At 41.3% G+C, this 26,663-nt stretch overlaps 1 protein-coding gene across 2 annotated transcripts in view; it reads left to right on the forward strand.

Moving 5' to 3' along the window:
* Positions 1 to 7,983: 7,983 nt before the first annotated feature.
* LOC146614890 (calcium-activated potassium channel subunit beta-4-like) overlaps positions 7,984 to 26,663 on the forward strand; it is a 35,005-nt gene continuing 16,325 nt past the window's right edge. The window contains exons 1-2 of one of the 2 annotated variants that reach the window (XM_085376786.1): positions 7,984 to 8,367; positions 15,204 to 15,374. In XM_085376786.1, coding sequence (XP_085232912.1) covers positions 8,137 to 8,367; positions 15,204 to 15,374 — 402 coding nt within the window. In that variant the 5' untranslated portion in view covers positions 7,984 to 8,136. The remainder of the gene's footprint in view (positions 8,368 to 15,203; positions 15,375 to 26,663) is intronic. The other variant, XM_085376785.1, reaches the window with a different exon arrangement.

A 26,663-nucleotide genomic window follows, 5' to 3' on the forward strand; every position in this document is an offset into this window, starting at 1 on the left:
AAAATTGGAATTTTAGTCTCAGTTTAAACATTTAAACTTTTCTTTTAAACATTTCTCTCTGTGCTCTAATACAAAGGTGAACCTTTGCTGCTTCTTCTCCTTGTGTTAAATATGTTTTCATATTTTTATGTAACTGCCCTCTAAACACAGTTATGTAACCGAGCAACAAACTAATCTAACGTGAAACAAAGAGTGTGAGAGCGAGTGGGTGAATGTGAGAAGTTAAAACTTCACTTTATTTGTTAATTAGCTCGTTTCTTTTTATTAAAGCCAGGAAAAAAATTCCATCACACAGTTTCCTTAAAGAGTCTCACAACATTAACCGAGAACGACGTCGTGACTCTACCTTTGCTGCCTCAAACAAATCCAAACTACACTAACCTGTTTGGAAGGAGTAGAGACATTAATGAGCGTCACGTTCCCAAGGCGAGAGCTTGGATTATTTGTCCTGTTACTGTGAAATAATCTGCCGTGCATGGAGGGAAACTCACTCCATTTTGCTGGTTTCATTAAGTCTGCAAACAACCAGCCATTTATTCTCATTTTTAATATTAAGTCTTGAGTTTTAGGCCATGCTGGGAATTACAGATGTAGATTATCCATCCATCCATTCGCTTCCGCTTCTCCTTTTCAGGGTCGCGGGAGGCGCTGGAGCCTATCCCAGCTGTCATAGGGCGAGAGGCAGGGTACACCCCGGACAGGTCGCCAGTCTGTCGCAGGGCCAACACACAGGAACAGACAACCATTCACACTCACATTCACTTGCACATTCACACCTAGTGAATTTGGATTATCCAATTAACCTATCCCCACAATTCAGGACCTTCTTGCTGTGCGGCAGCAGTGCTAACCACCGTGCCACCGTGCTGCCCAGATATGCAAAATTCAAATCTACATCTGTTCTGGTGAACAGATGTAGATTATTGACACCTTAAATCTGAAATGTTTGTCCCAAATAGACTTTTTACATCATTTGTCTACAGAAAGCACTCAGACAGATCACAATAAACTTTATTAGACTTTCTCTAGCGCAGTGAGGCAAAATAACCCATCCCATTACAGTTCTACTCAAAATCAGGTAAAACTTTATTTATACAGCACATTTCATTCCACCACAGAGACTCTGACATAACACGATGCAGATAATATAAAACTTAACAGACGTAAGTGAATCAGTGGAGTCATTAAAAACCGAAGTAAAAACACATCAATCCAGCAAAGAAATTCAAGTTTAAGAAGCTGCTTATTAAAACCAGTGAAAAATTAAGTTAAACAGAAACAATTCTATTTAATTCGTTGCTGCATACTTTCATAATTCCCACCAATAGAACTAAGTCAGAAACAAATAAAGGGTCCCAAAATAGAGCCTTTTAGTCATGAATAAAGAATATTAATATTTGGTTCTTTAATTACAATAAACGAGAAGTCACAAATGCTTTTGTCTGAGGTGTTATTGTGATATACATGAACTTAAAAATCAAAGAAGTGCAAGGAAATAATAAAATACATTTTATTTATTTAATCTTATTCATTTAGGCCCAGAGAGTGGTTGCTAAGGGAAAACATGCATTCCCTAAGTGGTTGGCGAGTGGTTGCAGGGTGAAATCTGTACCAAAGAACTCACTGTGATTGGTTAATAGCAGGTTGCTGCGGTCGCCTGTAGTTTGCATGGAAGATGTCAACTTGCCTACAAATTTCAGCAGAACCAGAGACCACTCACCGCCAAAGTAAAAGCTGCACCTTTTGAAACATGCTGGTTGTGATGGTACGACTTTTACTTTGAGGGTGATCATTGGCTGATTCTGGTTTGTGAGTTTCAGCAGGGTTGGCGTCTTCCATGCAAACTACAGGCAATCTCAGCAAGCTGCTATCAATTTTAGGTGATTTTTGATTGTTTTTAGAACTTTGTGCTTAACGATTTACATCATTTCTTCTTTCCTTTACCAGCAGTCCACATATTGATCACAATCAGTCACCTTTGCATTATTGCTGTTTAAATCCACTTTGCACACAGAGCATACATTTGAGCTCTGGCTACAGATTCCAGGAGAAGAAACTCATCAGACTGAAATGAAATGTAATACGTGACAGATTTTCAGATGAATATTTCTGATGTGGCGATTCTAGCAGCAGAAGGCCGTCTGTCGCTCTGCGGTGCAGTGATGTGTTAACGCTGCCTGAAACCTGCAGACTGAGACCGGACTCTCTCCCGATGCTGTCGGAGGCCTCTGTCGCTCTGTGATGAGGGATGTTACTGTGTTGATGGAAGGATTTTTAGCCAAATGTTGCCTCTGCAGCGGCTGTGCTGCTGCTATATTATTTCAGGACAGTCGGAGCAAATGCTCTGTAGCCTAATCGCATCATCTGAATGCTGATTTCGGTCACAGGATGGCCCTGTTTTCTTTTCTTTCTTTCTTTTTTTTATCCATTTTTATTTGTTTTATTTCATGAAAGTCTAAATCCCATCCACAGAGGATGCCAACTGTTGCTCCCGGCTGCCAAAAGTGAAATGCTGCCTCACTTTCCTTTGCTCATGCATGCAAACTGAGTGTAAACCTCAAACTTGTTGAAGCTGTCGGGAGTTCCTCTCCAGTGGCTGCTTTCTCCTGCTGCTGCTGGATCTGCAGAGACAAGCGGCCCCAGTTCCTCCTCACTGATGTCCGTTATTATTTGTAATCTTTTGATCCGCAGAGATGATAATAATCCTGCCACATGCCTCTCTCTGATTACCAGTGCATAATGCTGAGCCTTTATTCTGGAGCCTTTCAGCTCTTGGCGTTTTATGCAACAGGCCGAAGCAGAGAGAGAAAACCGCACACCCACTGCAGATTGAAGGATATCATTATTTAAAAGGTGATATTTTTACTCTGCAGCTGCAGGAAGCTGCTCTTCTTTCACTGCTTCCAGCAACAAAATCCTTCCAGTGTTTAGTCTTTTCTGACCCACTCAGCTTTTCACTGGCTAAAAATATTTTAAAGACCCGACTGATCACTTCTCTTGGCCTCAGCTTAGACCGCTAAAAGTCACTACATTTAAACAGCTGGAGATTAGGATTCAATCTTAATATCTGCAGCAGAAATTTAAAGTTTGATCTCTGAAAAGCACTAGTCATCTGCATGTTGTTATCAAGCCGCAAGAAACTGTTTTCAAGTATTTTGGGTTTATCTTAAGAGAAGGATTAATCCACATTGGGTGTTCTGGTTTTTGTGGCAGTTACTGTATTTGTGATATCAAACATGGATGTCTTTTTTTTTTCTCACTGAACAGTAAATCCAGTGAGGCGCTGCCTAAAGGAGTGCCCAGTAGGAGGCGACTCCTCACCTAACCTCTGACCTCAGCAAACACTGACTGCTGCTGGTTTTTTGGGCCTGTTAGAGTCAAAGAGGGAATGAAGCAGAGGAGGTTTTAGAGACTGAATTTGCATTTCTTTGTGTCCCTTTAGATCTAATTCTAGACATTTTAAGTGTTTCTATGTTCATTTCATGTCTTTTCAGGATTGTTTTCTGTATATTTTTGGTCATTTTTCTTAATTTTATTCAATCTGCTTGCAGTTGTTCTTTTAATATGGTGGTCATTTGGTTGTTTTATGTAAGTTTTAAAACATTTCTTTTCACCTTGGTGAATTTGCAGTCATTTCACATGAGGTCTTGGTTCCTTTGTGCCTCTCCAGGATTGATTTTGTGTCTTTGGTGAAGACTGAGGTTTTGTACCTCAAGTGGTAAATTCTGGACCAATGCTTATGGTGAAAAACAATTCAGCTGATTGCTGAGGGTAACATTTGTTCAATTTATTTTGTTTCGTGCCAGAAAAACTAAGAAACCTTTATTGTAAAAAGTGACAAACTGGTTTTTAATTCTTTAAGGCATAGATCACACTGGCTTTGCACATTTATCCAGCACAAAATTACTGCAGCTGATTGAATAAATATGAGACTGATCAATCATTGGATACTGGGCGGCATTGAGCTGGTGCACTGAGGTCTCTCTAAAGGCCAGGTCACTGACGATATGAAGAGCTGGTTTGGGAGCCTACAGCTGACATGTGTCATATGTTCAAACATTACTGCAGTTATTGTTTGACAGGTTTAGAAACCAACTGGTGAACAAAGTGGAGAATTTACAGCTGTCAGTTTGTTGAGGAGCAAAAAAACTGCATACTCACTGACTAAAGAATTGTCAATTACAAGTCCTCAGAAAAATGCATTACCCCCAAAACTGTGTTTTTATTCAGCATGACCCCAAAATCAGTGACTGAGCCGTGAACTCGTCAAGGAAGTGGTTCCCTGGCCTAGCCCCTGGGTTTAATAGAAAAAAAAGCAGATTTAGCTCCACCCCCTTTAAGACACGTTTCTTCTGATTGGCAGTCTACTACAGCCAGGGTGTGACAAGCAGGTGGGTGTACCTGGGATGACCATATAAGGAGATCACCCCTCTGTGACATCACAGATCCAAGAGTAAAAAAAACCCAGTATTTCTGAGCAGTCTGAGCTTTTGGCTCACAGGGATTTCTATTCATACACCAACCTGATCTGTGTTTACAGTGAACATCCACCTTTAGTACAGGAAACATATGACAAGAAAATAAAGAAAGCTGCTTTGTGAGCGTCTCAGTGACAGCAGTCAGATATTTACGGCTCTAGCCGACATTTTAATCTTCTAATTTAATCTACTGTTGAATTTGTCTAGAATATGTAAAAAGCTTTATTCCTAACCCCACAGCCCCAAGTGACATCATCAGTGTCCTTGTGTTTACTTGTACTTCATTAGAAAAAATAAAGCATCTTTGAAGCAGGTAGTGTTTAAGCTTTGGTTTCCTGTTGGTAAATGTGATTTATCTGCTGTCATTAGTGTGATCTGAAGACTGATTAAGTCTTTTTTGCTGTAGTCGAATTTTGAGCTGAGGCTCCTTCACCCACTGGGAAAAAAATTCAAAACAGCTTCTGCATAAAAACCCAACAGAGTATTTGAAGGGGGTGACTGTGTGTCAACGGGTGCCTTTTTTTTCACTCTCTGGGCTCCTCATTCTGGCTGAGAGAGAGGGAAATCAATAGATCTCAGTTGGCTCATTGATCGTTTGGTCTTTGGAGACTACTGTGGTTGGCTGTTTTGGTCTTTAACAACAATCAACCTCTGTCTACGCCACACTCATCTCTCCTGCCTGTGTGGACGAGCAGACTGTGTCATCACAGCAACACTAATGAAGTTCTGACAGTTTAAAAGCACACAAACACCATCTTTTAATGCCAGGAACAAGATGATGATAAACGCTGTGATGACTTACAGTACGACTGGTTACCCACAGACTCTTCTTCCTATTTTTCATCCCTGAGGGCAAAACTGGTTTTACTGTTAGTATCTTTAAATGTTTTTTAGACAGAAATAGGAAAAAGGCTTGGTTCCTTGGATACAAAAAATCCATAATAACCTTTCAGCATGTAGTAATTTATCTAATCAGAGCTCTTTACTGAGCAGGTCAGAGAGAAGAAGTCCAGATAGAAGCATGTGGCTCCAACATGAACGAGAACAACAACCTGAAAATGTTAATCTGTCGCGTAAAAGTAAGAGGCAAAACCTGCAGTTCCTCTAGCATCCACTAGAGACCACTAGAGAAAATGTTAAAACTTCACAGCAGAGATAAATAGCATGATGTAACTTGCCTGTTTGAGTTGTATTAAGGCTTAAAGTTTGCATTATTAGTGGTGTGGCCTCTTTGACTAACACGTGGACAGAGTCTCTGAGCTGGACTTCTAAGCTGTGTTTGTGCTGTTGGAGCAGTTTAATGACACTATTTGACCAATAATATGGCTGCTGTGAGGTTACTGTGCTAACAGACTGTCCAAGACGTCCATGAGTGAAATGCTGGGATTTTATTTGGATGTTACTGAGCACCGTGTAATTAATGACTAAATTATCTTGAATTAGCTTATAACTCAACCCTCTTTCCCTATTTAAAAGGTTATGAAGGGTAAAACTATCCACAAAGGCCAAAATTCATGTTTATTTGTATGGCAAAGACATTTTAACAAGCGAGACTGTAGCCAGCTCCTAGTGGGCATCACAGGAAATGCAGTGTTCTGTTTTGAGGTTTTGGTTTTGTTCAGTCACAACCAAAAAAAACTTTCCTATGAAGTGAAATGTGTAAATCGTGTCATACTTTTACGTTTTACATGTTAGCAGAGCAACAACGGCATGAAGGTCTGCCATGGGCATGAAATCCAGTTGTTTCAGCCTGAGTCATAATGGTGAACCGACCAAACGAGTGTTTATTAAGCTTGCCTCAGCCACTCAAAGCCATAACTAGTGAAACTAACTGGAAACACTAACTCCATCTCTGAATACGCAGTTATCTCAGCTAAATCCTCACATCTGTCTCACCATCTGTGGGATGTTTTCAATTACTGCATTTCTAAATCCAGACTGGCGATGCTCCACTACTTCTGAGAAAGACAGATATTTGAGATAGATATAAGTCCGGTATTAGTTCCTGTGTGAAAGCAAACCTGACATCCAGAAAAACAGAGGATGTTTCTGAGAGTGTTGCGCTCTCTCGATCCGCTAAGAGGCTTATCTCATGCAGCATGTAACAGCGAGAGAACAACAAGGAGCCAGCGGCGAAATAAAACCTGATCTGGATTGAATCATCAAGCCACCGGAGTGATCGAGCATCACTCAACCTGCAGAGAGAGAGAGAGAGAGATGAAACCATAGAAACATGCCACGTAGCCACAGGCTGCACCACATGACCAAAAGTATGTAGACACCTGAGTCGCTGCTGGATAGAGTTCAGGTTAGGACATCAAACTGTTTCCCAAAGTGAAAGGTTTTCAGCAGGAGGGTTGAACTCAGACACGACACTCCTGCTGGACGTCCTTGCGCCGCTCTTTGGCTCCATTACACATGCGTCTAATCTTATAGCTTAAGTTCTGCAAATAAACCCCTAAAGTCTGACGACCACATGCTAAAACTGTCCACACTCATGGCTAAGAAGGATCAAGCTTCTGCAGTCTGTCCACACAAATGTGTCACTTTTGCTGCACCTCGCGTCTACGTTTCTCCACCATCTCCAGAGATGGGCTCTGGAAATGCTGCTGAATCTTGGCACACACATCTCCACAGAATCCAGCCAAGGAGGTTCACCTGTCCAGAAGCTGTTGACCCGTTAAGAACTGCTGACCCATTAAGACCTGACATAGATACAATCCCAAACTATGTGCAAGTACAACAAAGACTGTCTTATGCAGTTTTAAAAACACATAACCAATAAAGAAACTCTAACCATTTAAAACAAATCTGAACTTTTAGATTTTCAAGAGCAGGGAGCTTTGATCTTTCATCAGCTGTGGGTAGCTTCCTCTGTAGATGTGATGAGGTGAGGAGCTCATAGTAGAACCCAGAGCTTCTCCACCTCAAGACGAGACAGCTGAGGTGCTTCACCAGGATTGGTCCAACGAAGAGGAGACCTCTTCGTTTGACACAGGACACCCTGGAAAGACTCTCAGCTGACCTGTGACCTCTCTGAGGAGCTGGAGGGGGAAGTGTGGGTGTCTGGGTCTGATTGGACCTCTTCCCTGTGGTCACATCTGGCTCCATTAACATTAAAACTACACAGTGGCCATAGTTTATATACAGTCTTTGCTTTCTCTTTATAACGTTATCACTCGCTATGACGTCAGTGCATGCTGCTGACGCCAAACCAGCTGAAAGCAGACTTGTTGTTGACAGAGTTATGTGCAGAAGTGTCTAACCTGATGGCCACACAGGTGTCCACACAGTTTTGGCCACGTCGCTGAGCGCGTGTGTTGTGATTTTGGTGAGCTGAGCCTTTATCGTAGAAAGTTCCAGGGTTGTTTGGGCTTTTGCAGTGAAGATGAGAAGAGTGAGGAGAGTGGGAGGTGAAGGGTGAGAAGGAGGGCAGGCTGGGGTGAGGTGGGCGATAAAAGAGGCAGAGGGGGAGGAGGGAGGACAGATGAAGCGCTTACAGAACGAAAGCGGTCGCGTTTAAACTCAACAGTTTCTCAGCACACAGCGAGCAGCGCCTCCTCCTCTTCTTTCCCCTCCTTCATCCTCCGTGCATCCATCCTCCTCCTCCTCCTCCGTTCCTCCTCTCCATGCCGGCGGAGGTCTCCGCGGGGCTGCCATGGCGAAGATCCGGGTGTCGTACGAGTACTCCGAGGCCGAGGACAAGAGCATCCGGCTGGGCTTGTTCCTGATCGCCTGCGGGATCCTCAGCCTCTTCATCCTGGGCTTCTGCTGGCTCAGCCCGACCCTGCAGAGCCTCCAGAGCAAGCCGGCCAACTGCACGGTGAGCCCGGCTGCCAGCTCCGAGCTGCCACCGCCGCTGCTGCCGGAGCCGCCGCCGTACAAGGAGGTGTAGTAGATGTAGTAGTAGTAGTCAGGTTAGTGGTAGTATTAGTTAAAATACACACTGAACCCGACTTTTCTTGTCGTTTGTTGTCGGGGTTCACGCTGTGCTGGTTTTCAGAGGTGTGTTTATGTGGAAGTAGTTTTAGTGAGGACTGCTGCTACCACACTTACTGTAGTACTGCTACTGCACTCAGTACACGCTGCAGTTAAATACTTTTGATATCACACAATACATTTCTAGGGCAGGCTTTGACTGTCTATAGTACTTCACTTTAAAATATTATTTTAGCACACAGCCTATTAATAGTTCTTCTATAAAAAGAAAAAAAATAACTTGCAGCCTACTGCAGGATACTGAGAGCTGTTAAGGATTTCAGCATTTCGCAGGAACTGCTGACACAACCAGGACTTTAACTGATTAATTACACACATTAAAAGTACATCAATCACAAGTACTGAAAAATAGTAAACATATGTCTGCTGTAGTGTTGCTATAAGGCTACTAACACTCAGCGGCAGCAGGGTGGCTTTACCTGGAGCCTAAATTAGTGATGTGACTGTGTAAGTGTGTTATTATCAGCTGTGGTATTAGTGGTTGATAAAGAGAGGAGTGCTTCAGTGTTAGTAAAATAATAAGTGAAGTCAGGACCAAAATAAATGCAGTTTTTAACATAATACTGACATTATTTTCTTCATATGTGCACTCGTCTGCTTTCAGCTCAGTGTGGGAGTCTTTTTGCACTTATTTACAGTCTCCTTAGTTTCTCCTCACACACGGAGTGGAGTAGACACATTAAGCCAACTCACCACTGTACGTATGTCACCATGAGTTCAATAAAAGTGAGAAACACCTCCAGGCTGCCAACTCTCTGTTAGGTCTTCCGTTGCTGATGGTGGAGTAAACATTTCCATCGATACTCAATATCCAGATTTTGGAGTCAGGATCGGGACACGTCGGCATGATTGGAGATTTTATAAAGTATTAATGTTGATTCAGACAAAAAAAAGTATTTAAGGGAAAATAATGTTGATTCCTGTGGATCTGGGTCCAGTATTTGCATTTTTTCTGTTTTTAATCATGTGAACTTAATGAATTCACAGCTTTTTGAAATTCTATGCATTAACTGGACAAAGCTGCAGCTTTACTTATAGGTGAAAGGATCCACTTGCCTCTTTTGTTATGCTGCAGTTTTTAGGAAAGTCCAAATTGTTTACTAGAAAGTCACTGACATATTTACTCTAGTATATGTTGCACTGACACACTGACGAGAAGCACCATGTCGAAGAATTCCTGGTGTTGAGATCAATATTGAAGGATTTCTGTGAGTTTGACTCAGATTATCTGTGCTAATCTCCTTCAGCCACTCGAGAAGTGTCCAGTAATAACTGAGGGCAAACTCTAATGCAGATCAGTTATCAGACTTTGATGGACAGTGAGGGGGATCCCGCCGGTCTGACCGAGGTGATCTGACACAAACTGTCAGTCGTCTGTCAGTGAACGCGGCCCTCGCTGTTGTTTCTAAATTAAAGTCATTCTGACAGCTGAGTCTAACATCTGTAGTCCAGATTCTATGTTAGTCTGAGGTTTTGCTAACTTTAACCTCACAGGTAACATGCTGTAGTTCTAGTTTAAGCCTCAAATTTGGAAAATGCTAACTGGATACCCAGCAGTCAGACATTTTTTATCCCCCAGAGGATTATTTTTAACTTTCGGTATTTTCTCTTCCATTTCCTGGAAACCATCCTCATAACTCTCTAAAACTACTTGGTATTAGTTGGTATTTAGCTATAAATTACAAGAAGATCACAGAGAAAGTCCTACACATGGGATATTGAGAAAGAATGACATTGTTATATTTGTGTTTTTTACAAAGAAAATACGTATTAATGCATTAGAAAAGCCAAATATTGCACTTAAACTGATCTTTCTTTCTTTTTTTCAAAGGTAACCTTCACAGCTGAAGTTTTACTCCTGCTTTATGCTTGGAAAGTTCCTAATTTGTAGTAGAAGGAGTTCTAGAAAAAACCCTAATATACCACTTGTAAAATCTGCAGTTTTCTCATGCAGTTCATGCAGTGTAGACACAGAAAGAAAAGCATAACTCAACCTTAGTTGAACTTCAATTTCAGTGACTGTCTCTGCAGAATTAGAACATTTTAAGGTGCAACCTACATTTCTAGTAATGTTATGTTGACCTTGTCATTGTGTTGTTTTGATGTCGATGTTTCTAGTGGATCCAACCAGTTACAAACAAAGTTCTGTAAGATTCTTTAATCCTTCCATTGTGGGAATCCATGTTTTTGGATGGACCTTGCAGTGATGATGGTTATTTTTCCTGCCAGATTGATGGACCACGGCCAAAATTAAAGCCTTGTTAAGCTTTTACTCAGAGAAAGAAGGCTGACCTTAACATTTCCCTAAGCTCATCGTCTTTTTCTTGCTGTTAACTATTCAGTTCAGTTCAGTTCAATTCAATTCAATTTTATTTATATAATGCCAAATCACAAGCTTAAACGCTAGATTGACAAAAGCTTATATTAACAATCATTTAAGAATCTACTTTTATTTCTAGAGAGGAACTTCGTTCCATATGACGTTTCTTGAGATTGTTTATCTTCACCAAACCCATTTCTCAGGGAGTAAGACTTTCAGATGCAGAGGAACTTTTAGAATGGAACTACAGGTTAATCAAACAGATATTCAGTGATTTAAAATTCCGATGTTCTCAAATATTGTCCGGTATTGTTTTTTTCTTTATGACACACAAAACATAAACAGGCTTCTCTGATATTTGTTATGTGTACATATTTATTTAAGTTCCAACACGTGTTATTAGCAGGGAAGTTCCTAAGTGCCCTCTGGTGGACAAAGACAGCGATACGTATAATGTTTTTGAAGGGTGTTTTATTTTCCCTTTTTAAATTTCGGCTGGTAGCCAATAATATCGTCCTGCTTATAAATTGGCCGGGCTCAAGGTGGAACTTGGAGTGCTTTATGCTGTTTTACAGTATTTTGAGCTTCACAGAATATCTTTTGAAAGAAGGGCAAGTTCATATTCTTTTAAGCCTTTATCTAGAGGAAGACACCCAGTAGGAATTTGAAACGACAAGCTTGAATGAGTCAACATTTTGACAAGTTCGTCATCATTTTGTTGCTTTTCTGATGCTTCAACTGACTAATTTACCTGCAGCTGCATCTTGGTAACTTCTAAAGCTATTTTGCATTGTCTTGTTGCTGAATAGGAGGCCACCACTGTGCAATCAGAGGGATGATTGCTGTGAGAAGAAGGCAGTATAATTACTTTGGGAGATATTTTTACTGAAAGGGAGACAAACTTCCGTCTATTACCTTCAGTCTTAACAAACTCCACTGCCATCAGAAACATATTGAGAAAACACAAGCAGCCAATCAGTTTTTCTAGTTTCAGCTTTTTGTTCATGTAGCGAATCCATCTATTATTTTCAGGGGAATCTTTTTTGGTCACAGACGGTGTCTCTGAATCTCCTTCCAGACATCTCAGTTGTTTCATTTTTAAACTTTTTCTTCGATTCATATGCAGCAGGTCGGTCTGGTGTTCTGCTCACTGGCAGCTGTTTCCCCAGTTGGTAAAGCCAATCAGCATTCTCCTGCTTCGGAGCCAGAGAACCAGTGACAGAAAAATGGCAACAAGCCTGAATGAGATCAAGACAGCTGTGCAGGTTTTGTACGTTGAATTTCCCAAAGAACAACTCGTAAATCTCAGTGTTTCTTCAGATATCCTGGTCACGGATTCTCCGTCTTTAAAATGGATAAATTAGATTGAATGAATCAATATTTCCATTTAGAGCTCCTGCTGCTCTCAGAATACAAAATTACCCTTTAAATAACTTCTCGTTGGGTTCAAACATTCCTCTTCTTGCTGTACATGGCAGAAGAAAAAAACATGACCATTAGTTTTGACAGAAACTAAAACATATTGTTTGAAATCACAGCTCAAGCAGCCTGAGGCCTTTAATGATTGAGTTAGTCATTTATTTAGATTTTTGTTGTCAGGACCAGTGTTGGTCAAGTTACTTGAAAAAAGTAATCAGTAACTAATTACTGATTACTTCCCCCAAAAAGTAATCCCGTTACTTTACTGATTACTTATTTTCAAAAGTAATTAATTACTTAGTTACTTAGTTACTTTTTAAAAACACGATTTACAACCTGAACAGGTGATAAATATAGATAGATCTTTCAGCCCAATTCTACTTTTTCTACATAATCCATCATACAAAATGTAATCAAATGGAAAAGTCTCTTTTTTTTTTAACTTGTTTTATCAGTTTTAATCTTTTAACTTTATGCATCAAGCAAAAATTTAATTATATGCAACATTCTCTGAGTTGAATAAATGAGTTTAACATTTAAACCTATTTTCTACTCAAAGTAAGGTCAGTACTTCCACGCTGCACGCTCATACTCTCTCCCACAATCGATATGTGATCCATTGTTGATCTGCACACAGCTGTTGTCACTAACGGCGCACTCGCTTACGTCACTGTCGTGAGACATTCTTAGTAACGCAGTAACGCAGCGTTCCTACGGGAAAGTAACGGTAATCTAATTACCGTTTTTGCAATAGTAATCCCTTACTTTACTCGTTACTTGAAAAAAGTAATCAGATTACAGTAACGCGTTACAAGTAACGCGTTACTGCCCATCTCTGGTCAGGACAAAGCGTCCACCTTTAGCTGTTTCGGTTCGCTCGTGCTGCATCACTTTCCGCTCTGGATCGTTAAAAGTGTTTGCACAGCGTTTTGAAGCCATTGGGACTTCTCGTGGTATAAATTACAGGCAGCCACAGCCTGCACTCCCAGCTGTTTACTGTGGATGATGAATTCATACCGGCCTGATTTATTTGGCTTTTAGCTTATTGCATCATTTTGGAATAATGTTCATGCATTATGGAGACTGGAAGTCCAAAGTCATGTGGCAGAGAGCACGTCTGCTCTGTCATTCACTGATCCATTGCTTAATAACACATCAATCACGATGGTTCGACATTATTGCAGCTTTGTGACCTCTTGAGTGATGAAGCGGTCTGACTTTTATCAGATCTGCAAAGACTGACTGATTATTTCTCATGGACATTGATATTTATTTTCATGCCCGAGGTCGTTGTTTGAGTCCAGTAATGAGCCGGTAGACAAGTTTCCGCCATCGCTCATCATTAACATCCAGACATATAAAAGATTTAGACTGTACTCTGTGTCCACACATTTTTAAAAGCTGCATGAACAAAAGTTCCCACAGATATAAGTGTTTACTAAAAACTGATGCTGACTGAGCCTCAAGAGAGCTGCTGCTCCCACTGCAAGGATGTGGACTCCGTCAGAGGCTGTGCAGAAAGCACAGTCTCCTCTCGAGCGTGGAGATGTAGTTGGACACGTTCAGCAGGACAGGACAGGACTTGGATTTGGGACAAGTTGAGCAATGTGGCACAAGTCCATCTCCGATGCTGGGCCAGTGAACCAGCTGGGAAAAACTGAAACATCACAAGCTCAACTGGAAGGATCTCTGGAAAATGGAAGGAAGCAGACTCAGCTTTATAATCAGAGTCACCTACAATATCCTCCCTACAGCCCAAAACGTCCATTAGTGAAGTGGAGACGACCATATGTATGCTCTCTGCCAAACTCCAGCAACTCTCAGGCAAAAAAAGCCTGTCCCAAGGCCACAACACCTAGAAATGTACAACTTCCACAACCAGGTCCTGCAACAAATGGTGATTATCTCATAAGGAAGGAAAACTGACGCCAATGCCCTCGCTCCTACAGTGGTCTGAATACCAAGCCTCATTCCCTTCATGAGAGCAGGAGAACTTCTTGTGAAGTCATCGGCAAGAGTAAGCATAACCCTGGAAGATGCAGGTCAACCCTGATCACACTGGTCTTTCTGATAGGAACAATAACTAATCTCAGGCCAGACCTCATGTTGCGATCAGCTTTGCAGAAGATATTAGACATTCTGGAACTAATGGTACTTTGGGAATCTGGAGTTGAAGAGCCATATGAATGGGAAAGCTTGTCATAATAGCAGCTCAGGCAGAATCTTGCTGTGGAGGTTGAGTGTAGAGGGCTTATTGTCAAGACCAAAACTCCTGAAGAGGATGGGAGTGCGAGGGCACTGAGCGAAGTAGTGACTGGTTGTGGATCAAGAAAAAGGACGCCAGGTGTCATGTTGAGTCCTCTGGAGGTATTGTGGAAATAAAATCAATGAAATACTGAGGATGGAAGATGCCCATCTGATGACCCTAATGAAGCAGTTACTGCTCACCCACTAAGGACCCCAGGCAGGAAGCAGTGCTGATTACTCAAAGGATTGCACCATCAAGTCCTATAAGCTCCACTGAGTCAGAGTTCCTGTATTTGTTTTTAAATCCTTAAATGGTATTTACCCCGAGCTCTCAGGTCATCTAACCAACTGCTGCTACATATACAGAAATCTAAGTGGAAACTCAGAGGGGACAGGATTCTCTATCGCTGCCCAAAGGTTATAGAATAAACTGTCTTTGCATGTTAAACAGTCACCTCAACAGTCCATTTTTAAAACTCATCCTAAACACATTTTTCCTCCCAGGCCTTCAAATCAGCATGATACATTCAAATCATGTTATTTTTACCTTAATCCAACCTTCGGTTAAAAACCCAAACAAAACATTCAAATTTACCTCACAGAAAATTGGACAATTAGCAAATATGTATATTTCAAATAAAATTACCAGTAAAAGATGTTATTTTTCAACGAATCAGCTATCAGAATCGACGCAGTCCACTAACATATCCATCACTAATCGTGTGCTCCCCCTCTTGCAGGTGGTGTCGGTGTTGCGTCCGGAAGAGATGTTCGAGTGCGTGTTCACATGTGGAGCAGACTGTAAGGGAACGTCGCTCTACCCCTGCCTGCAGATCTTTGTCAACAACTCCGAGTCCAACTCTGTGGCTCTGCTGCACTTTGACGAGCAGCAGCTGGTCCTCAACCCAAAGGTAACGACACCTCGTTTTACCGTGTGACGTGAAGGCGTGAGCGGCATGTTTTTTATAATGTTTTTCTTTATCAGTTAGGCTCTGATGATGCTGAGCTGCTGTCCTGATAGTCCGAACTACTTTGTATCCGCTGTTTGGTCATTAAAACAGAGACGCTCATCGTGTTTCAGCGCTAAAGAGGATTTTATTGAACCTGTTTATTTCCTTCATTTACTTTTTAAATTAGCTCTCACATCAGATAAGCTGTATTCTCCAGTTTGAAGCATTTAATGTCAGCTAATTGATTCATTGATTAATCCTTTCAGCCCATATGACAGCTCATTCTGTGGATGAAATAGTTTATTAAAAAATCAGCTGTTCCAGCTCTTATATCAGACAAATCAACAGCCAGCCTTTTTGAACGTTTGTGATCAGATTGCCCACACGACCTTTAACGTCATCTTCACCTTTGGAAGCATTGCTGCTACTTTCAGATCACTTCCTGTTCACTTACTGTGTGCACTTGGTTGAGGGCTATTGCTAATGTTTAGAACTGGGTCTTCTTCTACAGCCCAGAGACCAAACAGCAGGTTTCAGTCAAAAAGTTGTACAGTTTGCAGTCAGGACAGTTGTTCTTCGGTTTGTTTGTGTTTTTCAGGATTCGTTGGTTTGTCCAGATCTCCAGGCTCAAAGTCTCATATTTGACTGATGCCAGTGCTAGCTTTGTATTAAAGGCTGGCTTTTAAAGGCCAGTTTTACAGCCTTTAAATGAAACTAATAAGCTTTGCACTGTGAATCAGTGTTGCTATTACACATCTGAATTGGGGCAGACCTGAAAACCAAGGCTGTTGGATTCAAAATGTCTGAATGATTATGGACGATAATCATCGTGTCATGAAATAACACGTAAGCTCATACGAGTGCTTAAAATTTGATTTACCAGTCTCTCTTTTCACAGATCATTTATTTTAGTACAATATACCTCACCTCACCGACGGTGTGAGAGATTTCACTACAAGCTTAATTACTGACCCTTCATTTAGCATCACAATGAGTGAAGAGTGAAAAGCTTTAATTCCTGCTGCCAAATGTGGAGATTTACAGCAGCTCAAACTACAAAATATTAACAGTGAGGCTGCCAATTACTCAGAAATGAAGTACTCTGAGTACTCTACAGTGGTATTTGTACTGCACGAACACCCCTAAGTTGTAATATCTTGAGGCAAATGCAATAATCCGGGAAAGCTGATTGTGTTCACTGAGAACGCCGCCTCCGGATGAACACAAACAACTGTCTGAGTTTTAATGGCAGCAACAACATATCAGGCAATCACCATATTAGGGATATCTGCTCTTGGTGACATCATACAGACCCAAGACTGGAAATTTGATGTGAAACTTAACATTTAGCTAATGGGTATAACTGTAGCCACATTATTTAAATCTTTGGCCATGTTTCATATGAACGTCACCACTGAAACAGCAGATTTAGGGCAGATTTAAAGTAAGTAGTTTGAGTACCCTGATAAAAGGTGGTCTATGCCTCAGTGGGTCAGAGGTTAAATGGCTGAAATGAGGAAAAAATGGAAGTGTTGCAGTGATCTTGCCATATTTTGCTGTTTTAGTTCCATCTGAGTGTCAGGAGATTTTCAGTCTGATTGTTTTTGTATCGCAGCATCTAAAGTCAGAGGTGAACCTAAACAGATCCGCTCACTGTGTGAATGAAGGACTCAGAGCGCCATTAACAACCAGCTGATGGTAAACACTGCACAGCTGCGTGACTCCGGGTCTGAGGGCTGGCTGTTTACAGTTTGAACCCCTCTGGGTTTCCACTTTAGCTGTGTGGGTCATGAAAGAAAGCACATCCATGTAGTCAGGTTCAATATCTGGTGAAACCAAAACAGCTGAATCTTTCATAGCAATGACACGCTTGCATAATCTGGATGGGTCCACATAAATTTGGATAAATAGTGCAGAAAACCCCCCACGAGGGGCCAAAAGGACAATATGCAACAAAATAATCAAACAGTAACAGAGATAAACACAGAAGTCTGTGCTGCTGCTGCTTCTTCTTCTTTGGTGCATGCCTGGGTCGTCGCTACAGCAACAGAGTAAATATAGAGGGGAGAGACGGGGCGTCATCGATGCTGCTCAGTCGCCATGGCAACCCATGATGTGGAGATGGAGAAACGGAGAGAGTGCGAGAGAGAGAAGTCACGCTTCATTCAGAAATCCTTTAATGTCGAGAGAGAGAGGCTGAAAATTGGAAAAGGACGGATGTCGCACCGTTCGTCGGCTGGGTGACCTTTACATGTAACTGAAAAAGGGGTGGGCGAGGGTTGGAGGGGAGGGTTCCTCGCTTCAAATATAAAACCTTTATTGCTCCGTCTCCTTCAAGACCAAAACATCGTTAACATGTTGGCAAAAAGACAAAAATGAGCTTGTTGGCGGGTCCTCAGCCTGCCTCACAGCGTCATCAGCTCCTCACAGATTCCTCAATGTAAACATCCAGATTCATAACGGGAATAATAAGCGCGTGTGCATCACACACACACAGGTATACAGCGATCATAAACAGACAGGTGCACCGAATGAAATATGATTTCATTTGGTGCTCACGTCCTCCTCCACGGGTTTGTTTTCAGACTCTCTTACAGCAGCTTTGTATGATTCATAGTTAAAAATAAGCCATATCTTATCCTGGGCCTCAAGCAGCTCCTTCGTCTCAAATAAGCTATAAGACAGCACAGAAGGTGGGCAGGGCTTCTGTGCCCAAGATGACCATCTTAGGGTTATATCTTTGTGTGACATCAGAAAGATCCAAGAGGAAAAAAAAAAACATGAAACTGAGTGTTCAGAGACGTGCTACACAGAGTGCTGTTTGAATATAATACCAGTGCTGGGTTCTGGTTGTACGGTCGCCATGTTTCACATGGCTTAACATGGGGCCGGTGATTGGAACAGTGGGGTGGTGGTTTGATCCCGGGCTCCTCCAGTGAACAAGTTTAAGTGTGTGAGTCTGAGTGCAGTAGTTAGAAAGCACTTAAAGAATACAGTGTTTTGTGATTAAAAACCTCTTTGAGTGCTGAGTTTGTGTGGAAAATTTGCAGTTAGACGGTTATGGTTGAAATTTGAATTTTACTCTATGTTCAGCAACAAGGAGAAACCAACAACAGCTCCGTATTTCTGTTCTTGGACTTTAAAACAGCAGCTTTGCTTGATCCACAGTTCAAAATAACCGTTCTTTATCATACACTGGTGCAGGCCCTCAGTCTGAAGTGAGCTGTAAATTTCCTCAGACTGGCTGTCCCTCATAAACAGGAGGCGTATGGAACTCCCATGACTAGATTATTAGAACTTCAAGGAGGTGTTATCAAGCTGTCTTTATGAACATTTTAACATGGTTAAAACCCTGAATGGAAGTTTGATAACATTTGAAGGATTTTTTTTAAGAACTGTAAAAATGTATAAAACGTAGAAATTACAAAATTACAAACATTCAAAAAATTGGAATTTTCACATTTCTAATTTTGTAAAAACACAAGAAAAACAAAAAAACAATCAACCAACACAAAAACACGTATTTAGTTTTTCAGTTCTGTGTCTGTAATTCATGCAGTCGATGGATAGATCCAGCTGACATCAGCTGATAACTTAGCACTCCAGCTTCTTGTTCAAATACGGTCACTTCTGGCTCTTTCTGGTGCTCAAAATGCTAAAGTTTAGGCTTCAAATGGCCAAATGTCCACAGCAGATGGGTGATCAGGGTGCTGGTGTGTCTTTTATATAGAGCATATGGTTTGGGGCAGTGCAGTAATAGATGGTTTGAACCACAGCTGTCTTAAGCAGCTTTCATGTGGTCTCAGATGACAAAGATTGTGAAACTTTGTCGTGATATTTTTCCTCTCTGAAGCTGTTTGGACTTCAGCTCATTGTAAAGGCAGATGAAACGATAAAAGGCTGTGTGCTGCTAGCTCTGCAGGGGTATAAAAAAAGACAGCGCTGGGATTTTAGCCAATCATGATTTTAATAAATGACATATCGGCAGAATGTGTCTTCAGGGCCACAGCAGATCTCAGACGAGCAGGCGAGACGCATCGATATGTCTGTTTGGTAACCTCTCAGAAGGTTATTGTAGACGACACGCACACACCGGCTGCAGATACACAAAGTGACGCACACCTGCTGAACCACTTCATGTTTATTGGGGTCAGGAGTTCATTTCATTTTTGTTGGAGGAGAAATGAACTGTGATGACACGAGCAGAGAAATGAGCTGCAAGAGATTTTATACTCAGCGTGTGTATTTAAGTGTACACGCCCAGCTATTCTCATGAGGACTCGTGTCATTTTCAGACCTCGTAAGGACCGTGGGGTAAAAGAAAGGTCATTTTGGCCATTTGTGATTTTGGGTTGCTTCTGGTTATGACGTGGTTTGAGAATTGTCACAAAAGCAGAAGTGAAATATGTGTGTTGGGCATGTCTAGCTCTCAGCTTGTGTTTAACCACGAACTGATAAGCTGGTGTTTCTGATCAGATAACGACTCAGACCTGCAGCTTTAATTAAAACCTGACAATCTCTTACGTGTGTGCCTACATTACTGTGTGTGTGTTCGTGCATCACTGCGTAAATCCAAGCGCCGTGTTCACTTGATTCAGCAGGTGTGAAAACAAATATGTGGCTGGATATGCTCTCCGTTTCCTAATTTAAATCTCTGAAGGTGACATGAAAAGTGCAGCAGGAAGGTTGTTGGAGAGCTTGGAGAAGACTGTTGCATTTTAGTCCCATTACATTAAGAATACTGATAAGTACTGATACAGATCAATGGAGCCAGTATTGATAAAATCCTGATGATAGCTATCTGTAATCCTCAGATGTGCAGATATTGATTTGACTTCTGTTTACTGCATTATTCTTAAAGCACCTCAGTTTTCCTGCCTTTGCTTTACATGAACAAATTCAGTTGGCCTGTGCTGCTGTTGATCTTAATGTCATGTCAGTCATTTGGTCCACAGGTGGCTCCATTAAGTAATCCCCCCCCATAGACACAACACCAATTAACTCAGAGTGTCTGTCTTCTTCTTCTTCTATCTCTCTTCAGCTGTTTTACAGCCACAACATCCATTTTAGACACAACTGCAATTAAGGTTCCCAGTCTGTCATTGAAAGGTCATGAAGAAAATGAGCTGAACCAGAGGTGCTTTTAAAGATGGAATTTGTTTAGATGGGTTCCCTGTTGGTTCTGTCTGGATTATATCCAATGCCATGTCAAGTTTTTCGCCTAACTTTCTTTAATTTCTTACAGAAATTTGTGCTGCCAGTCAGATCTATAGCACAATAACATGAAAACCATCCAACGACCAATCAGCTTTCTGCAATCTAACTCTATATAATGTCATCTGCAGGGCAGAGTGTGTGGATATTGACTCTTCCTGTTTTTTCTGGTGATGGTGATACACTTTGGGGTCCACAAGTACTCAGTGGGTTAGCAGAATGTAAAGGTTTCCAATGTTCTACTGACTCAGTAACTGCAGATCTCCAAACCTCTTCTGTCATTATCATCATTACAGAAACTGTGCACTAGGAGCTTCATGGCGTGGGTTTCCATGGTTGAGCAGCTCCTGTGGGTGTAATGTGAGAGTAGCCCAGTACTTTTCTTCATGTAGTTTATGTCAAAGTCTTTCCAGAACAAGATGTCATAAATAGGCAGCCATCTTGAAATTCCTCCCAGTGCTAATTTTTATTTGAGTAGTCACCAGGAAATAAAACTAAATCTATAGAACCACCAGGGAAGTCTCATCTTAAAATACAAACACTTAAAAGGTTTGATCCAAATTAAATGTTTGAAAAACATTTTTCCCCTGGGAGTTTTACTTCGACCTGCATTTCCTAAATTTTTATTTCAGGAGTGCTATGTCTGTCTCTTATAACATCTCTGCTTATGTCCCATTTTCACTTCTTGGGCTTGCTGTAAGTTGTGAACACCAGTGGGATACCATACAAACAGGACAGAAATAACAAGAGGCTAAACAGAATGAACTCAAAGCAGGACATGAGGATGAGTATAAATAAACTCAAAAGCAAAAAGAACATTAGAATGAAAATTCAACAAAAGTCAACAAAGCAAAATCTCTGGGTCCAAAAATCCAGGACCAGGAGAACATTAACAAGCATATAAAGAAAAGTTGAAGGTGGGGAAGAAATGAGAAACCTCCAAACCTCAAACTGCTGACGCTTTGCTATTACATGCTGATATAAACACAGTTATGGGAGGAGCTACTGAAAGAAATCAAGCAATTATTAGCAGATTCTCACAGAAATGACCCCAGACGTCTGCCTGTAATGTTCAGACCTGTTTAAATGTGAGACGGATCTGGATTAAAGCCGCAGCAGGGACAAAGAGACATTCTTCAAGGTTGTTCAGTTACAGAGCCACTCCTGAATTTAGGGGAGTGTTTAATGCATAACATAAAAAAATGTTTCTGCCTGGTCTTTGTAAGTTGATCCAGCTGAAAGTTATGAAGTCATAATGGTGATGGATTGATGTGTTTGATTAATTTCTCTGTCCTGCTCTGTTTTATTCTTTGTGTGCACTTCATCAGTCCAAACTCACAGTGTCCCTCTGGCTTTCTGTCAAACACACACACTGTTCAGTTCAAATTTAATGGAGTTTGCCAATCCAAGCTAGGCTGGTTACATTAGTGAGTGTGTGTGTGTGTGTCCAGCCCATAAAGTATTTCATGAGTGCAGAAATCCGACTCTAAAGTCTTAGCAACAAACTAAAGCAGCTTTGGCTTCGCTGCAGCTCGGTAATATCTCAGCACAGCGCTCTGCAGATGTTGGTGTTATGGCAGGATTACTTCTCGGCACTGACTGGTCCTGCTGCAAATGTTTCCACTGATGTCCACATCTGTAACCAAACGTGTCGGGTCAGTTAGATGTTGCATCGTATGACGTATGATTTAGTGAAGAACGATCATAAATGTTTCAAAGATTTTTTTTTTTTTTTTGGGGGGGGGGAATAAATCAAATATATGCACAGAGTCAGTGTTTACAGCAATGGCACTTCTTCGTGACTTCTTCGTCACTGTGACTCTCTGTGGTGTGCTGGATACTGATTGATGGACATGTCTTCCTGTCTCATCAAGTGATTGGTTTGTGGGCTTTTTAAATAGATTCTGGATCAGACTGTGATCTGGGGAGTTTCATAGCCATGAATTTAAAGTGTAGTTTGATGATCTCCAAGGTTCTTGATAATCACTTGTGCCAAAGGTCACTCCATCGTGGTTGAAAAGACACAGATTGAGGACATTTTTCCATATAGTCAAGAATCAAGAAAACTTTAGTCAGCCCTTAAAAAGAGATTGTGTTGTCAATTTGTAGGCTGAAATCTCTCCGCTGCTTCACTGGACACTAAAAATACCAGAATCATTTCATCCTGAGTTCATTATCCAGGAAAGCCATCAGAAGTCTCTAAATACTCTGCCTTCTGTCCTAAAATTTATCACTAAAAGGCCTCACAACCTGCAGAGGCCTGACACGCTCCAAGAAATTGATGGTGGTTTCTCTAAAGTGTGCCTATCGAGTGTGCCTATTTTACAGTTGTCTCAGTTTTTTGGGGGCCCACAGTTAGGAGTCAACTTAATTAGCATTACTGTAAGAAACAGATGAGATAACGCACAGCCCTGAATCACATGTTACACGGGACACGTGAGGTAAAGTTAGTTGCTCAGCGGAGAGAAAGGAAAGGCATGACTGATGAACCAGGTCAGTGTAAACTGAGTTTCAGTCAATACGTGTATGAAAGGTTTTTCTTTTTGGGATTAACATTTTATTGAATTTTCCAGAACACTACAGTCCACTTTAAATACAGATCACAACATGTAAAAATTGCCTCAGCATAACAGCAGAACAGTATTCTGTGATCTCTGACAGCGCTTGTCAGGACCCCAATGTCTGTCCCACTCTAAGTTTTAACCTAATCCTTTTATTCTGAACAGATACAGATCCCGCTTCAGGTGGAAGCTCTCCATTCTTCACTCCTTTAGTGGAGAATTGAAGAAAGTTAGAATCATGCAAAAGGCTTGAGTTTAGCCTCCATCTGGGAGACTTGAAGCGGCTACCAAATGAGGTCAGATGCTGGAGCACCGAGGCATGGTCAAATAAGTGTATACCTCCAATAGAACAAGACATTGCTCAGGGCATAATAAAATTTGACATAAGAAAATAATCAATCCTCGACGGAGCATTGTGGGGGGCAGAATAAAAGGTGTAATCTCTTGTGGATAGGTTGAATACTCTCCATGCATCTACTAAACCCAAGTTCCTACACATTTTAAGAGCAACTGAAGCTGATCTAGAGTGTCGCTGTGAGGGAGTGCTATGATCTAGTTATCATCCACTACCAAATTGAAGTCCCCTGCTATCAGGATTGGGTAATCACCCATATAGCTAATTATACATTCCAAATTACCAAAAAGGTAGGGTTGTCAACATTTGGTGCACAGATATTGATTAAAATCTTGAAATCTTGAATCTCAGCCAAGAGTAGCAATGTCCACCCATCTGCATCCTTAACCATCCGGGTGCATTTAAACTGTAGCTGCTTATGAATCAAAATTGCTACACCCCTACTCTGACTCTGACATGAAAAAAATACCTGACCCACCTAATCACGGCAAAGTTTATCCAACTCCTGGGGGGACAAGTGAGTCTCTTGGAGAAAGGCAATGTGAGCTTTTTTTGATTTGATAAATGTAATGATTTTCTTTTTTTTAATTGGATGGTTAAGGCCCTTTACATTCCAGGTCAATAAGGTAAAGGGCCTTTGGTGCTTATTCGCCATCATGCATTTTGTATTGGACATATAACAGTGGGGTAACATATTATTAAAACCAGGAGTTCAACACCGAGTGGACAATATATGGATGGCTGGCTATAAATAAAATAGGCTATAAATAAAATATGGAAGTAAATAAAAATAACAACTGATAAACATTTAAGCAAATACGTCTGGGGTGACAGAGAACACTAGCTACCCTCAGGTGGGCCAGGAGCCCCCAAAAGCAAAACATAAACTTTATGGTCCGTGACTCTAACCAGTCAAACAGTAATAAACAGGACCCGTTGCCTGCAGCAGCAGCATACCAAGTCAATGCATTGTGAGCAGAGCAGTCATTTCAGGACTTAGCTCCCAGAACACACCTCTGTGCAGGTTGGTTAGAACTGTCCCTTGAAAGACAGTCTTTAATAGTCTTAGTGAGATTCTCTACCAAGCAGATTGCGTCGTATTCTCAAAACTAAAGTAAGTGAATAAATCAAATCAAAGCGTGAGACCCTATAATATTGAAACTTAAACAGTTAGGAGGTGCAAAATATATCAATAATTTTAAATACTATAACTGAGCACCAGCCAAGGCCTGTTATTCAATGGCATGTTAATTACGCTATGGCAAAAAAGGGCAGTTTTTAAATCCAAGCCCTTGACTGTAAATAATTCCCTTAAGGTAAAGACAGAATGTAGTCCTGGACTTTTTTTGGGTCGATAAACTCACGTCTGCCCTCCGTCATTTTCAGCACAAGCAACGCTGGGAACAGTAGGGAGAACTTGATCTTCCTTTCGTGTAACAGCCTTTTACAGGGATTAAATGCCGCTCTTTTGTGCGTCCATACCCTTGCAGCCCTCTGGAAAGCAATCAAAGCGCAGGTGGTTTCTCCGTCCTCTGTTTTCGAGGTGGTGTAATTCCTGTCGTAGAGCGTTCACTTCGTCACTAGTTGCAGGAGAATTTTCCTTTCGTGCTCTGCTGGCATCCTCAAGGAAATCCAGGCAAGACTCGGCATTGCTTAAGCGAGTAGCCAATATCCCCTAACTTAGCCTCCACTGCCCTCGTAGCAGTTTGAATTGCATTGGGTTTGCTCTCTTGTGTCTCGGAGGTTTCCTTAAGTGTGCGTAAATACTTGCAATGTCCTTGGCTATTTGTTCAGTTGTAGCAATTTGAGTAGTATTTGACTTTGAAGGTGAGGGTGGCTGCACATCATTAGCTTTCGCCGAGGCTTCCTTGCTAACACCTTCTTGGCGTTGAAGTGTACGCTTTTGTTGGTGACTTGGCATTATGAGCTTTCACAAAGAGTCTTAAAGGCTCCCGCTGTCCTGAGGCGATATTTTGTAAATGTTGTGTAGCGTAATGTTCTAATAATAAAAATACATTTTATTTGAGGCGCCTTTCTAAAACCAAAGGTCACCTTACAAAGAGAAAAAGACATAAATAAAATAGAATCTAATACATTAAAATACAGAAAACAACAAATAAAAACAAAAAACACAAATAAACAAGATGACAGCAAGTAAAATCTGTATTAAAATCCACAAGCAGTAAAGTCAGAGATAGAAACGACAAGGAGCAGGTGCATCTAGTACAGGTAGAGCTGCTGCAAAAACCCACAGAGCCCAACAGCCAGCGCAACAAATTCTGGATCCTTGGCTTTTAGTTAGCATTAGCAGCACATCCTGTGTCCGATGTGAAAGGACTTTTATGCTGCACACTGTGACTCACAGCAATGGTCCCGGGTCAGCCCTGACTTTGTGTTAAACTAATCCTAAAGTAATAATGGTATTTCTAACCACTGATATACCACAACTTTATCCTTTCAACAGCTGCTGAAAGTTAGGGGACCTAGCTGCTATCGGATATTTATATAGAGATCCTCCAGCTTCAAACTGTATTACCCTTCAAGGACCTGCAGTTCAAAAAAGCGCCCCTCCGACAGCCAAACCCATCTGCTCTCTGATTGGATTGTTACATTTGTGATTGACATGACATTCCAATCAGATGAAAGGAAGAAAAATAGGGTCAAAATTCGTACTTGTAACTTGCAGGGTTTTTTTTGGCTAAGTCCACACCCAAATCTTTTTTACCATCCATCCATCCATCCATTCGCTTCTGCTTCTGCTTTTCAGGGTCGCGGGGGGCGCTGGAGCCTATCCCAGCGCCCTGTCATAGGGCGAGAGGCGGGGTACACCCTGGACAGGTCGCCAGTCTGTCACAGGGCTAACACACAGGGACAGACAACCATTCGCACTCACATTCATTCACACATTCACACCAGGTGACAATTTGGATTATCCAATTAACCTATCCCCACAAGCTGCATGTCTTTTTTACGCACACACAAATTCTTTTTACACATACAAATCCCGATTTACAAGTACAAAACTGATTTACAAGTATCTTATGTACCTATCTTAAGTATGGGCCTCACAGCCCATTGTTCCTTCAGTGGGCTGGTTTCAGTCATTATGCAAATGTACTG

This window comes from Diplotaxodon limnothrissa, linkage group LG17 (assembly GCF_057381915.1).
Source record: "Diplotaxodon limnothrissa isolate DT_005_m linkage group LG17, D_limnothrissa_male_GT1.1, whole genome shotgun sequence".
Taxonomy (NCBI): Eukaryota; Metazoa; Chordata; class Actinopteri; order Cichliformes; family Cichlidae; genus Diplotaxodon; species Diplotaxodon limnothrissa.